Genomic DNA, 15339 nt, shown 5'->3' on the forward strand with positions numbered 1-15339 from the left:
TCTGGTCATTAAAGTAATACTTGTCGAAATGAACCCCAGGAAATGGGAAGAGGTTTTCCCCTCGTTCCAGTTTTTGGGTGGGGGGCACAGAAACGGAGGGAGAAAGGGTAAACAAATGCAGCACTGGCAGTATACTCACTACACCCTATGTGGAAAATGAACTATAGAACTTGTGGGTGCAGATGGGAGAGAAAACTAGGACAGCACAAGTATCGGGGAGATACTGTCCAAAAAGAGATGTACTCTACCTGACTTCCATAACTAACCTCTCTGTACATCACCTTTATAACAATACAAAAAAAATGAAAGATACACAAAAAGAGCATGGAAGCAGCCCTACAGGCAGCTCCAGGAGTCTCCTCCTGACTCCCCTGCCTTGCTTTCCCCCATTCCCTCCATGGAGCCCTTGGCAGTATCCGTTTAGGGCACAACTTAAAGCTTAATTCTCCAGAAAAGGGGTGGACACTGTAAACTGTCACCTATGGATGCCAGAAATTAATAAGATGATTTGCCCTGGGCAAAAAAAAAAAAAGTGAGGGGGAAGAGGTGTTGCTGGCAGGTAGAGGGCAAGGATTCTCTGCCTTCAGATGAGGTGATTCCTGAGGACCCCACCTAACTAAAATGGGAGGGGATGAGGATGGACCAGGCTTGTGGGAATATAGCATCAAGGTAGAGCACTTATTTAGAAGATTCAAAGCCCAGGAGAGATCCCTAGCAGCAAAACAAACTGATTTGGGATAGTCTCATAACCACTTTGAACATGTTTTCTTAGGGTTTTTACACTGACCAAAATAAAGTGGAAAGTCAAGCAGGAAGGCACACTAAGGAGGCTGAGACAGGATTGAGAGCTGGAGGCCAGCTTGAGATAGCAAGACATTGTCCAAAATTAAAAAGTGTGGCAATGGGCTGGGAAGGTGGCTCAGTGGTAAAAAGTGTGGCAAGGTGCTGGTGGCTCACACCTGTAATCCTAGCTATTCAGGAGGCTGAGATCTGAGGATCATGGTTCAAAGCCAGCCCAGGCAGGAAAGTCCATAAGACTCTTATATCCAATAAACCATTAGAAAACCAGAAGTGGCACTGTTTGTGGCTCAAGCAGTAGAGTGCTCACTCACCTTGAGCTCTTGAAGAGCACAGGGACAGCGCCCAAGCCCAGAGTTCAAGCCCCACAACCGACCAAAACAAACAAACAAACTCTGTAGATGTTTCAGCAAGGACAAAGCCATTGAGGGGTAGGACCCTGTGGACAAAGCTTGGTTAACTCTGCTCTCTTGCAAAGATGTTTGCTCTTAAGACCTACTCAGCATTTCAGAAGGCCTTGATCTACCCAGCCTTCCCAGCCACATCCCCTGGGAATCCCAGAATGGAGGGCAACAGGTCAATCTCTGTAGACTTTCTCTTTGACCTCAGGGTATGCCAAATAAGAACTGAGTCTTCCTCCAGGTAAGATACTCTACAAGCAATTTCAAAACCCTACTAGGAGATGTTTTGGGACCTAAGCTCTTTCAGGAATCTACATTGTATTACCTCCTTTCAAACTGCTTTTAGAATGTGTGGGGAATAGATGTTGGTATGGACTTAGACCAGCTCAGTAAATTCAAATAGGGTGCAAGTAGATCAATGGTTAGAAGACTTGGAAGTCTGTTCCTTTTTCTGTTCCTTCCGCTTGGCCATCTCCAAAGAAGGGGAAGCACAAAGAAGTGCTTGCTCATAGTCAGAAGGGCCCCTGCTCCCCACGATCTACCACACTTGACCTAATATAGTGCTCCACAAGAGACCCATCCTTTGACAGTTACCACAGATTAGAACCCACAAGTACTCACTACTTTGCAGCCTGACCCTGAGCCACCTGGGCTCGTTGGGGCAGACACAGTCAATCTTCTGCTCAACACATTTTATTGCTAAGGACAAGGTGATGCACCAGTTTTCAAAATAATTTGGTTTATAGCGTTCATACGTAACAAAAAAGGGGAAGTATTATAAACTTCATTCTTGTATACATAGGATATAAGTGTGAAGCCCTCCATTCCTAGGCCCAGGCAAACAAATTCAGGAGGAGCAAAAACCCGTTTAACCCCTTCAGTGCTGCCCTCTAGTCCCACCCTCCCCACCCCCAGCCAACTCCCTCCCACCCTGACCAAGAGCATATCTACACACCTGCCCCTGTCCAAACCCTCCCAACCCCTGCTTGATTGCAATTTTATGTTGACAGAATCAACCACCAGGCTCTGCCTGCTTTCATCATTAAAATACCCCCTCTTCAGGGTGTTCCCCACTCACACCCTTTAATACTGTGTCCACAGGGGCTCTGTGCCTCAAGTTTGCGGCACAAACCACATTACCCCTATGTCCCCTTCAAAGGAGGACAAAGAGGTGGCAACAGCTCCTTAGCATCTCAATACTGCAGCTTTGCCAACACTCTCTTGAGACAGTTCCAAGCCTGGACAGATGGTGCACCCTCCTCCAGCCAAACCCCAGGGGCCCTCACTCAGCTCAGCTGAGGGCAGAATTTCACATTTTGTTTGCCCTGCATAGGCAAAGAAGTAAAGGCCAGGGGCTGGCAGAAACTGGTCCGGACAAACATACATACACATGCACACACACATGCTCTCTCTCTCTCTCTCTCTCTCTCTCTCTCACACACACACACACACACACACACACATAAATACAAAAGGAGAGTTGGATCAAACACCAGCACCGCTGCTTTGTCGGTGCAAGTGATGGTAGGAAGCAAAGTCCTAGACCAGGGCAGCCAGCCCAGCCGGCACATTTGATCTCCTTTTTGGACTGGGGGCTGATGTAGTCACAGCGTTCCAGTGTCAGCCCCTCTGCCAGGAGATCAGTGGCTGCAGCCAACTGTCCAAAAACGGCTTGTTATTTCCCTATGGCAGAATGCGATGAGGATGGGGTGAGAAGATGATGGGGTTTGAGTGTCTCATTCTTTTCTTTTTACAATTTCATTTTTAGAGACTTCTGAGTTCCGTGTGTCTGCTGTGTTGTGGAACCCCAGAGTGCTCTCGCCTTGATGGCTGGGAACCTCTTAGACCCTGGAAGTGTCTACTCCATGATAGCCCGGTACAGTGCAGGCTCAATATAATCTTCCCGGTATCTTGAGTTGATGACACGCTGCCGTTTCTTTTCTTGTTTAACCTCTTTCTCTGTGAAAATCTCATTGAAGCGCATGTCTGAGGCTACTGACTAAAGAAGAATAAACAAACCAAATTATCACTTTGTGGCCAAATACACTAATTAAAAAAAGCCAAAGGGACATGACCCTGTATCCCTTCCCCTCCCAGGAAGGGATAGCCAGGGATACACAGAAAACACATACTCACCAGTCTGGACTTCACTCTCTTGGGGAGTTCTTCATCCAGTGTGTATACATCATCTCTCTTTACCACAAGCTGTGAGCCATCCTCAAATTCCACCTGCCAAGGAAACAAAGGCCTTTTTGCCTTTTGTCTAGGATATCCCTGACTACTCCTGGTCTGCCATGCAGTGGCAATTTTCCATAGCCAAAAGAATGCATTACTAACCTGGACTCAGCTTGCCAGGCCTGAGACCATACTGACAGACTGAACTGAAGCTAATTGTCTCAAGACCAAAGATACACTTCTTACACAAGAGGAAGTGTTGAATTGATCAAATGCCTATCCCATCCCCAACTCCCTAGATAAAACCTCTGTTTACCTGATACATCTGGATAGGATGGGACGCCACAAACTTGGCTCCATAGACTTGGCCATCTGTCCATCTCACTTGGACCACTTCCCCTTCAGCAGGAGGACCCAACTGGAGACAGTCCTGGCTCTAAGGAAAGAAGAAAGAAAGTGAAAGGAAGGTCTAAGAGCACAATGACAACTGATATCAACTCAAGAAGCCAAGATAAATCCCTGCTAAATCAATCCAGGTAAGGCTGAAAGACACAATAAACACCTGATTGCTAAGGCTGAGTTTGCCCCAATCATCTTACTACTACTGCTTCTAGCAGAGAAAAAAAGATCAGCTATAATAGAATAGGAGTATAGGAGCAGTGCAGTCTTCCTCACATCCTCTCACCTGACCTTCTCTTAGAGTTCTCCAGGGCTGTGCCAGAAGAAATGCTAGAATTGTACTCAATTCTATTTTAAGAAATAGGTTCTTAAAATTCAGGCAAGGTAAGAAAAGAAAGGCTCATCTATTAGGGGACTTGGCATTATATATAACTTTTACTACAAAGGTAAGCTAAGATGAATCTTAACATATCCCAGGCCCAGAAATTTGTACAGTGGTCGCGGTCAATGTGCATGCATGGTGGTTGAATCAAAGCTCAGATGGGGGGGGCTGGGAAGGTGACTCAGTGGTAGAGTGCTTGCCTTGCATGCATGAGGCCCTGGGTTCGATTCCTCAGCACCACATAAGCAGAAAAAGCCAGAAGTGGTGCTGTGGCTCAAGTGGTAGAGTGCTAGCCTTGAGCTGAAGAGCTGAGGGACAGCGCCCAGACCTAGAGTTCAAGCCCAGGACTGGCCAAAAAAAAAGCTCAGATGGATAAACCTAGGAGGTCCACTATGGACAGTGCACATTTAGCTGGGCACCAGTGGCTCATGCCTATAATCCTAGCTACTCAGGAGGCTGAGATCTGAGGACCATGGTTTGAAGCCAGCCTGGACAAAAAAGTGCATGAAACAGTTATCTCCAATTAACCATCAAAAAGCTGAATGTGGAGTTGTAGTTCAAATCGTAGAGCACTAGCCTTGAGCAAAAGAGCTCAGGGACAGTGCCCGGGCTCTGAGTTCAAATCTCAGGACAAGCACACCCCACCCTACCCTTACCCTACCCCCCAAAAAAGGACACATTTGGGGGACAGGGAAGTGAGTCTATTGGCATATGTTGTTCACAAGGTGTTCTGGTGAGCATCATACTACATGACAAATAGTTACAAAACGTACTGACCAGGCTGGGAATGTGGCTTAGTGGTAGAGTACTTTCTTAGCATGCATTGAAGCTCTGGGTTCAATTCCTCAGAACCACATGAAACAGAAAAGGCCAGACATGGCATTGTGGTTCAAGTTGTAGGGTGCTAGCCTTGAGTACAGAGAGGCTCACAGACAGAACCCAGGCCCAGAGTACAAGCCCCAGGACCAGCAAAAAACAAAACAAAACAACAACAGAAAGGTTCTGACCTGTTTGCCAATTCATTTACTAAGTAGAAATGGTTCTAAACTATACTGCTGATTTGTTTGTTGAGTAGGTAATATATATATATATGCTATGAACCTGCTGTATACCCATACCCAAAAGAATCTGAGGTAAAAGTTTTAATTAAACATATGACAACCCACAACTCAGTTTCATTTCCCTGAGCAGTTCTCAAAAGGTAGTCTGCAACTTGAGAATCTTCTGAGACATTATCAAGGGACATTTGAAGTCATACATTTTTTTTTTTTTTTTGGTCAGTCATGGGGTCTGAACTCAGGGCATGGGTGCTGTCCCTTAGCTCTTCAGCTCAAGGCTGCCACTCTACCATTTGAGCCATAGCACCACTTCCTGCTTTTTCTGCTTATGTGGTGCTGAGGAATCAAACCCAGGGTCTCATGCATGCAAGGCAAGCACTCTACCACTGAGCCACCTTCCCAGCCCCCATACAATTATTTTTATAGTATCAAAACCCTAGCCTTTTTTCACTGTGGTGACATTTGCTGTGGTGGTGTAAAATCTACAACTACTAATGGTGTGCACCAACAGTACAGGGTTGGGAATAAACACAATTCTCATTACTATATCCTTTACCATCATGTACTCAGAATTTAAAGGAAGGAGCAGTCTGGTTTCATCAGATGTGATAGCTTATGTTACTAATCCCAGGCCCAGAGTTCAAGTCCCATGACCAACAAAAAAATAAATTAACAAAAATAAACACAAAGGGTGGGGTTGAAGGTGGAAGCGGGGGAATAACTCAAGTGGCAGAGCACTTCCTTATTAGCAAGTATAGAGGCTGAGTTAAACTTCAGTTTTAAAAAAAAAGCCTGTTGTCACAGTGACTTTTAAGGACAATAATGATGTTGTTACATTATGAAGCTTAAGTGATTGTATTAAATGATTAATTACTTGTGAGACACTTTGGATCACATATGACAGTATGCAGGAGGAAAACCACCGGTGTTAGGGTTAGGGTATAGCTCAGTTGTAGAACAGTTGCCTAGCATGCTTGAGACCCTGGATTCAATCCCCAATACTACAAAAGAAAAAAGTTGTAATTATGTGAACTGCACTAGCTACTCCTTTTTCACAAAGTAACAGTTCATTTGAAGAAAAAAAAAAAAAAAAAGACTGACAGACTATGGTTATTGAGACTTGCGAGTTTGGCAGACATCTTCCTAAGAATGAATGAAATGATCCTGTCACTTCTGTTACTTCATGGAAACCAACAGACAGTCATCTATTGCCAATAATAAAATTTAAACTTGCAAGCATAAATTAGAATTTCAGAAAAGTATCATCATCAATAGGAACACTATGAAGCTTTCCAAAATTTAGAATTTAAAGTTTTCTAATGAGTGACAATATGTGATTTATTTTTGGTATTTATAATAAAATGTAACATTTAGAAGATGAATATAGCCCAGTGTACTGGTGTTTTCTAAATGACCAAAATACAGTGTTTTAAAATCAGGAATGGGAAAAGCCACTTAGAGCCAAGTGCTAGTAGCTCATTCCTTTAATCCTAGCTACTCAGGAGGCTGAAATCTGAGGATCAAGGTTCAAAGTTAGTCTGAGCAGAAAAGTCCAGGAGGCACTAATCTCCAATTAACTAGTGAAAAAGCCAGGCCTGGAGGCATGGCTCAAGTGGAAGAGCTATAAGTCAAAAAGCCAAATGAGAAGGCTGAGTTCAAATCCCAGAACCAGCACATGCATGCATGCATGCATACACGCACACACGCGCGCACACACACACACACACACACACACACACACACACACACACACACACACACACACACACACACACACACACACACACACACACACACACACACACACACACACACACACACACACACACACACACACACACACACACACACACACACCAAAAAAGCACCTGTTCTTGTTGAGTTTTGGTAGATTATTAAAAAAAAACAATCATTACAAATACCTAAAGGGCTTTTAAAAAGTTCTTCCCAGGGCTAGGGATGTGGCTTAGTGATAGAGTGCTTGTCTAGCATTCATGAGCCCAGGCTTTGATTTCTCAGTAACACATAAATAAAATAAATTAAAATGTATAAGTAAAATAAAAAGTTCTTCCCAGCTGGGTGCTGGTGACTCATGCCTGTAATCCTATCTACTCAGGAGGCTGCACTCTGAGGATCTTGGTTCAAGCCAGACTGGACAAGAAAGTCCATGAGATTCTTATCTCCAATTAATCACAAAAAAAAGCCAAAAGTGGTGCTGTAGCTCAAGTAGTAAAGTGCTAGCTTGAGCAAAAGGAATTTATAACAGCACCCAGGCCTTGAGTTCAAGGCCTAGAACCAGCAAAAACAACAACAACAAAAACTCTTCCCCTTTCTAACGATACATCTGTGGGAAGTGAAACCTTCTCATTGTACCTTAATGAAAAGATTGCATGAAAATGATATTAAAGAAATTAAAGAAATTTGAAAAAGATGCCATTTCCTCCCAGCAGCTATTTTTATTTTAGAAAACATATTTCTCATTAAAAATAGATATTAGGGCTGGGAAGGTGGCTCAGTGGTAGAGTGCTTTCCTTGCATTCATGAGGCCCTGGGTTGAATTCCTCAGCACCACATAAGCAAAAAGAAAAAAAAGCCTGAAGTGGCACTGTGCCTCAAGTGGTAGAGCGCTAGCCTTGAGCTGAAGAGATAAGGGACAGCACCCAGGCCCAGAGTTCAGGCCCCACGACCGGACCAAAAAAAAAAAAAAGTAGATATTAAGGGCTGAGAGTAGTACTTTTTTTTTTTTTTGTCGGTTGTGAGGCTTGAACTCTGGGCTTGGGCGCTGTCCCTCAGCTCTTCAGCTCAAGGTAAGTGCTATACTGCTTGAGCTACAGCGCCACTTCCAGTTTTCTAGTGGTTTATTGGAGAAAAGAGTCTCATCGACTTTCTTGCCCAGGCTGGCTTTGAACTGTGATCCTCAGATCTCAGCCTCCTGAATAGCTAGGAATAGAGACGTGAGCCACTGGCGCCTGGGTGAGCAGTAGTATTTAAATGTAATCCCAGCACTTGAAAGGCTAAGACAGGAGGATTGTTGAGTTCAAAGCCAGTCTGGGATAAGTAGATTCTCTCTCAAGAGAAAAAAAAAAGCTAAGAAAAGCAAAAAAAGCAAAAAAGTTAATCTTAGCTTTAATTTCTAATATGCTAAATATTGATAGACAAAACCACATACACACACACACACACACAAAAAAAAAAAACAAGCTTGGTATTGAGGACTTAGAACAGTAAAAGAGTACTTGCCTGGCAAATGTAAGACCCTGTGTTTGGTCCTCAGCACCAAAAAAACAAAAACAAAAAACATATCTATAAGCTCTTTGAGTTCCTTAGTAATTTAGAAAAGGAGAGTTAGAAAGGCCACCATCTACTTCTCCGAGTCTCTCATATAGGTATGAGAGCACTAAGCACAGTGGCTGGCATATCAGGGCATAATAAATCACCACTGTACTATTGCAGTGAGTACTATCACCTTTACAATGACCTTTGTACTCATGCTGTGAACAATTGTTAATGAAGTGTATAAACAGTGGAAATACCCAATTCGTTAAAGGAAAAAAACCTTTATTCCTCTACCTTGGTGCTAGTCTAGTTAGTATCTAGTTCATAAAAAGGCAGGATAGGGGCAGGGGAAACTCAAACTAAGTCTAACACTGAGCCAGGAAACTCAAGATCAGAGCCAGGTAGGGCCTCTGACTCAGGGTATTGATAACATTAGCAGGCCATGGTGTCTACAGGAAAATTGTATCCTCAACTGTGAAGAGCCAAGGTAGACTGCACACGTCTCCTAAATGGCACCCATCTTAGAGGAGTAGGCGAATTCTCCTAGTTGCACAGCTTTGAAACAATGAAGCTGGCATTGACATACTGCGTTGATTCCAAGGTTTGGACATTTTCTTCTGTACTAGATACTTTCAGGGATAGTATAGATCAAAATATACTGCATGTTTCAAAAAACTGCAGGAAACGTTAATTCCCAGAAGCTCCTAGAGAAAGCAGAGTACCCTAGTAGCACATAATATTCCTTGCAAGAAAGATCAAAACAAATCATTTTGTTTGGAGACTGACTGATGATTAAAAAAGCCACAAGCCCTGGCTAGAGAAGGCAATGCAGACCCATATCCAGTCTGCCGACCAAGCATGGAAATACCCCAGTCTCAATCAAACTGCCCAAGAAGCTGCTTGCAGACATTACCACTATGTCCTCAGGATAAAGATTGTCGCTGAAGGAGCCATCATCAAAGTTGACTTCATAGAAGGTCTCCGTGGTGAGTGTGACCACTTCACACTGGTAGAAACGCCCGTTCTTATGCTTGCTGATGACCTTCTGGCCTGCAGTGATGCTCTGCAAGGCCCCCTTGGCACGCTGGAAAAACAGAGGTTTGGGTTAATATTCATGGAGTGGACAGGCCTGCCCACCAAAATTAACTCAGTCTCACTCCCATGAGAAAGGATAAGTGTGGGAATGGAAAAATAGAAGGGACAAGAGAGTGGAACTAAAACAATCCTTTCAGCTGGGCATTGGTGGCTCACACCTATAAAAATAGCTACTCAGGAGGCTGAGATCTGAGGACTGCACTTCAGTGCCAGCACAGTCAGGATAGTCCAATAACCCCAATAAACTACTCAGAAAACCAGAAGTGGAGTTGTGGTTCAAAGTGGTAGAACACTAGCCTTAAGCAAAAGAGCTCAGGAACAGTGCCTAGGCCAGAGTTCAAGCACCAGGACCAAACAAACAAACAAATACAGGCCTTTCTAGATACCCAGATAAGGCATTATTCTCCTTACATTTGGCTCCTCCTTATCTCCTAGCCCATAGCTGGTCCTTATCCAGTACTAAACATACCTTTGTGATTTCTCTGCAACCAGCCTGACAGTGCCTCCCCATACACAGATCTTGGGTGTACAGAGTCTCTGAGTAGAGTCAACCCAGGACCAGTCAATGCCCAACCCTGACCTACAAACTAGCTCTACCCTCAGGCACTGACATGTTTCCCAGGTGTCAGCAACTCCGAACAATTAACTTTCCCCATTATCAGGACCTGCCATCTCAAGTGCCCTCAGCTGCACCCTTCTCGTTCAGAATTCATCCTTGACACAAATGGGATCACAAAGCAAGTATTAGGTTCATGTCTAACCATGCTCTCAAATCTTCCTAAACACTCTATTCCAGATAAACCAGTGCTCTTGCTGTTCTCTGGACATTATGTACCACCCATGCTCTTACCCCAGGGCCTTTGCACTGCTGTTCTCTATACCTGACGGGCCTTTCCCCATTTATCAGCCCACTGGCTGTCTTATATCCCAGTGCCTACTCACTGGTGCCGTTCTTTATTTCTCCCATTCCCTTTAGCCTGCTTTATTTTTACCCACTGTACTTTTCATCATCTGACATACTGTGCATTAACTAGTTTCCGATGTATCTTTCAACTGCACCACATGCTTAATAAATACCTTCAGAATGAATTTCTTTTGTTTTTGTTTTGTGCCTATACTAAGGCTTGAACTTAGGGGCTTTGGGCTCGCACTTGGCTGAAGAATGAATTCATAAAAGAATAAAAGCTCATATCAGTAGTCCTAACTACCTAGGAAGCTGAGGTCTGAAAATCATGGTTCAAAGCCAACCCTGGGCAAATTTCCAATTAATCAGCACAAATGTGCGACTGAAGGTATGGCTCAAATGGGAAAGCATCATCTGTGAGTGAAAATGCCAAGCAAGGGAATGAGGCTATGAGTTCAAGCTCCAGTACTGGCACAAACAAGCAAACAAAACCCTCAACACTACCTCATTTTCCTCACAACACATGGAGTACTGCTAATCAGCTCAGATCCATGCTCTTGTTCCAAGACCAACCTGAGCCTTCTCTGCTAGGACTTGATGTTTCTCAGGCTTTTACTCCTCCCCAGCCTCATTTTACCATTTACCTAAGATCCACCCATACCACTGACCACTTCTCTTGCTCAGCAAAATACTTCATGAAAACGAGGATCCAGTGAACCAACTAGCCCAAATCAGACAGACTAGCTCCTTCTGTGGACTGGCTGTCTCCTGTGTTCATCTGATCACCACAGTGATCACACTGCTGAAAGACCACAGGATCCTCTCCTCCATCAGACTGTAACTTGCTGATGGCTGTCATTCCCAACAGGGAACTGGGTTCTGAGCTCACTGTCCCAGGCTTTGTCCTTTGGGATAACTCAATGAGGCCAAACTAGATCCGCCTTCTTTAGACTAGCCCGTGAGTGTTATTATCCTCCCACTGGTTGCTTTCACTTTTTTCATCCTGGGGCTTAGAGGAAAGTGGATGACTCTCCAGAACCCAATTTCCAGTGGGACATTGATTTAACTATCCTACTAAAGCTGGTAATAGGGCTGGGAAGGTGGCTCAGTGGTAGAGTGCTTGTCCTGCATGCTTGAGGCCATGAGTTCGATTCCTCAGCACCACATAAGCAGAAAAAGCCAGAAGTGGTGCTGTGGCTCAAGTGGTAGAGTGCTAGCTTTAAGCTGAAGAGCTGAGGGACAGAGCCCAGGCCCAGAGTTCAGGCCCCATGACCAGACCAAAAAAAATACAAATAAAAAACAACCAGATCCTCACCCTCATAGCTATCTCCAGCTACCTGCTGGCTGCTGTTTCCCATCTCTCAAGGGAGTCACCTTCCATTTACAGTCCCTCTTCTCTATTTCCAGGGTAAAACAAGCCCTGTCAACTCTACCTGGTGTGGGATCCCAGGGTTATGGGATCTCAGGGTTGGACAGGACCTCAGATTCTGTCTGCATGTTTCCATTTCTGACTTCACTTTCACCCAAGCTAACTTGGGTTTTCTGCCTCACATTTTGATTATTGAATCCTCTTCTCAACCAACCACCTGAGTAACTGTCAAAAAAATAGGATTTCTAGCTCAAGTTGTACCTGGTGTTTAGTACATGCTTAATAAATCTTTAAAGAATGCATCAGCAGGAGCTGGGATGGTGGCTCAGTGGTAAAGTGCTTGCCTTGCATGCATGAGGCCTTGGGTTCGATTCCTCAGCACCACATAAGCAGAAAAAGCTGGAAGTGGCGCTGTGGCTCAAGTGATAGAGCGCTAGCCTTGAGCTGAAGAGCTGAGGAACAGCACCCAGGCCCAGAGTTCAGGCCCCATGACCGGACCAAAAAAAAAACCAAAAGAATGCATCAGCAAATTCATGGTCCTGAGTTCAAACCCCAGGACTGCCAAGAAAAAGCTCAAAATCAAAATATTATTTAAAAAGTTCTCCTCATTCAATGGAAGAGATGTGAGACATGTTTGGCAGTCCAGGGGCACTACTCATTTTTCAAGTGACATCACCACACAACCCACCATTGATCTTGACTATCTCTTGTCTCTCTCTTTTCTTCTTCCCTTTTTCTTTTCCTCATTCATTCCTCCCCTCTCTGCCTCTGTCTGTTTCTCTTTGTGCAGAGGATTTAACCCAGGGCCTTGTACAAGCTAGGCAATTGCTCTACTGTAGAGCTACAGTCTCAGGCCTCGCATGACTATTCTTCCAAGACTTGCTCCTGTTTCTAAACCCCTGAACTCTCCCAGTCCTGATTCTTCCTGATTGCTGAAGGCCCACCTCATTGCTTGCTCCTCTAGTTAATGTTCCATATATCCTATGTACTTCACCATCTAAAGAAGTGCAAAACTCCTTGTTGTACTGCAGTTAATACCAACTAGCGAGGGTTATCAGTTCTCAACATTTACAGAAGAAAAAGGACGCCTAGATTAATGACCTTGGGACCCTCAAGGGGTTTCTCCAAAGCAATGGATCAAAGCAGTTTGGTGGCCCTGAATTACCAACTCCGGGTAGGGAACAGACATGGAGAGGGGCCATTTCTCCAATGCTTACTCACTGGCAGGCATCCTCCATCGAGCATCAAATTGAGATAATCGATGCTGACACAATAAATGCAAGGCATAGAGAAAATAATCGAAGCCTTTGCATAGGACTGAAGTGCCCCCGCCCCCCCCTCACCTCCAAATTGGGAATCTTGTGCCGAAAGCAGGTAATGAAGACCACAAAAGGCCAGTCGTCAGGCTGCATCATCACTCCAGCCGCCTGAGCACAGCTCACGTGGAAAGCGGTTGGACAGCGGCCGTGAGAGCATTGTACACAGCAGCCAGCATTTCTTTTCCTTCGCTTCTTACAGAAGACACATTTCTGTATATGGGGGAAGAGAGCCAATGATTCCAGGAACTGACAGACAAGCCTCTTCCTTTGCTCCCCATCCCAAAGCACAGATATAAGCAATCCAGAGCCACCCTCCACTCAAAACACAGAGTGTGCCCATAACCTATTCCAATCTCTCCTTTAACCACCAGTACTTTTACCAGTACTTTTACTGTGAGTAAATATCATTGACAGAAGCAAGACATAAGGGTAGCCACTGGGCCAAGCAGAAATACACTGCTGTCCTCTGCCCAGACTTGTCAGTAATGTAATGATGTACTGTGTACACGCCCATTTCTTCCTTACCAGTTTGAAGCGAGGTAGGGGGATTTTGCTCACATCCACAGGACTTCTTTCAGCAATGTTGACAAACCTTGCTTCCAGAATTGCCACGGCACATGAAACGTGGACCCACCTGCCAAAAGGGAAAGGCCCCGGTGACCTCAGGGTTCATGGTCCTGTGGCTTTCATTTCTAATGTAGGCCTTCAGATGGTGTATACACAGACACACACACAGACACACAGACACACACACACACACACACACACACACACACACACACACACACACACACACACACACACACTCCTCAATCATTTGCTAGGCCTTTATCTATTTTTTTTTTGGGGGGGGGGTTGGTTGTGGGGCTTGAACTCTGGGCCTGGGTGCTGTCCTTCAGCTCTTCAGCTCAAGGTTAGCATTCTACCACTGGAGCCACAGTACCACTTCTGGTTTTCTGGTGGTTAATTGGAGATAAGAGTCTCATGGAGTTTCCTGCCCAGGCTGGTTTTGTACCGTGATTCTGAGATCTCAGCCTCCTGAGTAGCTAGGATTACAGGCATGAGCTGCTGGCACCTGGCTTGTTCCCTTTATCTTTAAAGTCTCAACCAAGTCCTTCTTTCTCTGCCCAGTGGACACTAAGAGAAGATTAAGCCAAGTTCTGGACATTTTGGGAAACCGACATACACAAAGATGAGAAAAACTAAGATGGCAGAATGTGGTTCTAAGAAAAGGAGCTGCTTGACGCACTTGGGGAAGAGTGGGTGGCTTGACTGAGCTCTCTTCAATATCCCAGTGTTCCCTTTGAGGACCTGTACCCTCTCCAAATAGCAGGACTGGACCAGGGCAGGGTTACTTCCTAGCCCATAGCAGTGGCCACTTGTGCACACTGTTCCCAGCTCTGACAGGGTCAATGTCCTCACTACTATATAGCACCACTTTATAGGGTTTTCATTCTCTCCTGAGTCCATTCTGAGCCCCTCAAAAGGAGAATGTTACTCACATGTCTGTCTCAAATGAACCTAGGATTTCTTGTCTCCCTAGGCAACCCACTGCTAAAAATGAGTTTCCAACAGGGTGCTGGTGGCTCATGTCTCCAATCCTAGCTACTCAGGAGGCTGAGATCTGAGGGTCATAATTTGAAGCCAGGTCAGGCAGGAAAGTCCAGGAAACTCTTATTTCCAATAAACTACTCAGAAAAGGCTGGAAGTGGCACTATGGCTCACATGGTAGAGTGCTAGCTTTGAGCCAAAGAAGCTCAGGGACAGTGCCCAGGCCCTGAATTCAAGCCCCAGGACCAGCACCAAAAAAAAAAGTCTCCACATCTTGTGTTGCTCAGCTCTTCAGTCACTCTGAAGCACCCATAACCCCAGGAACCTCTGCATGCTACTTCAGAACTGAGCCTGGATCTCAGACTGCTCAGAAAACTTACCTGTCATCATTTGCTCTCTGCAGGGCCCCTCCTCGTAATGAGCATAAACAGCAGTCCTGCCCAAAAGAGAGTGGGAGGAAAGGGGTTACCACCAAGTCATTAATATCCCATCTGCTCTCCTCATGACTTCCTGTGGGCAACCCTAACCTCAACCAAGGCAGTAGTGTGTAAGAGGCAAGAGACAGAGAAGCCATTCAGGAACAAAGTGCATCAAGCATCACTTGACTTAACA

General features: G+C 44.9%; 1 protein-coding gene across 3 annotated transcripts in view; it reads right to left on the minus strand.

Annotated features, from left to right (window-relative positions):
* Window positions 1–2146: 2146 nt before the first annotated feature.
* LOC138803434 (lysine-specific demethylase 4A) overlaps window positions 2147–15339 on the minus strand; it is a 54059-nt gene continuing 40866 nt past the window's right edge. For all 3 annotated transcript variants that reach the window (XM_069987437.1, XM_069987436.1, XM_069987435.1), the window contains 7 exons: window positions 15108–15163; window positions 13702–13810; window positions 13201–13386; window positions 9403–9573; window positions 3691–3810; window positions 3336–3428; window positions 2147–3198 (listed from right to left, as the gene is read on the minus strand). In XM_069987437.1, the coding sequence (XP_069843538.1) occupies window positions 3058–3198; window positions 3336–3428; window positions 3691–3810; window positions 9403–9573; window positions 13201–13386; window positions 13702–13810; window positions 15108–15163 (876 nt within the window). In that variant the 3' untranslated portion in view covers window positions 2147–3057. The remainder of the gene's footprint in view (window positions 3199–3335; window positions 3429–3690; window positions 3811–9402; window positions 9574–13200; window positions 13387–13701; window positions 13811–15107; window positions 15164–15339) is intronic.

This window comes from Dipodomys merriami, unplaced genomic scaffold (genome assembly GCF_024711535.1).
Source record: "Dipodomys merriami isolate MVZ:Mamm:240054 unplaced genomic scaffold, mDipMer1.0.p SCAF_34, whole genome shotgun sequence".
Taxonomy (NCBI): Eukaryota; Metazoa; Chordata; class Mammalia; order Rodentia; family Heteromyidae; genus Dipodomys; species Dipodomys merriami.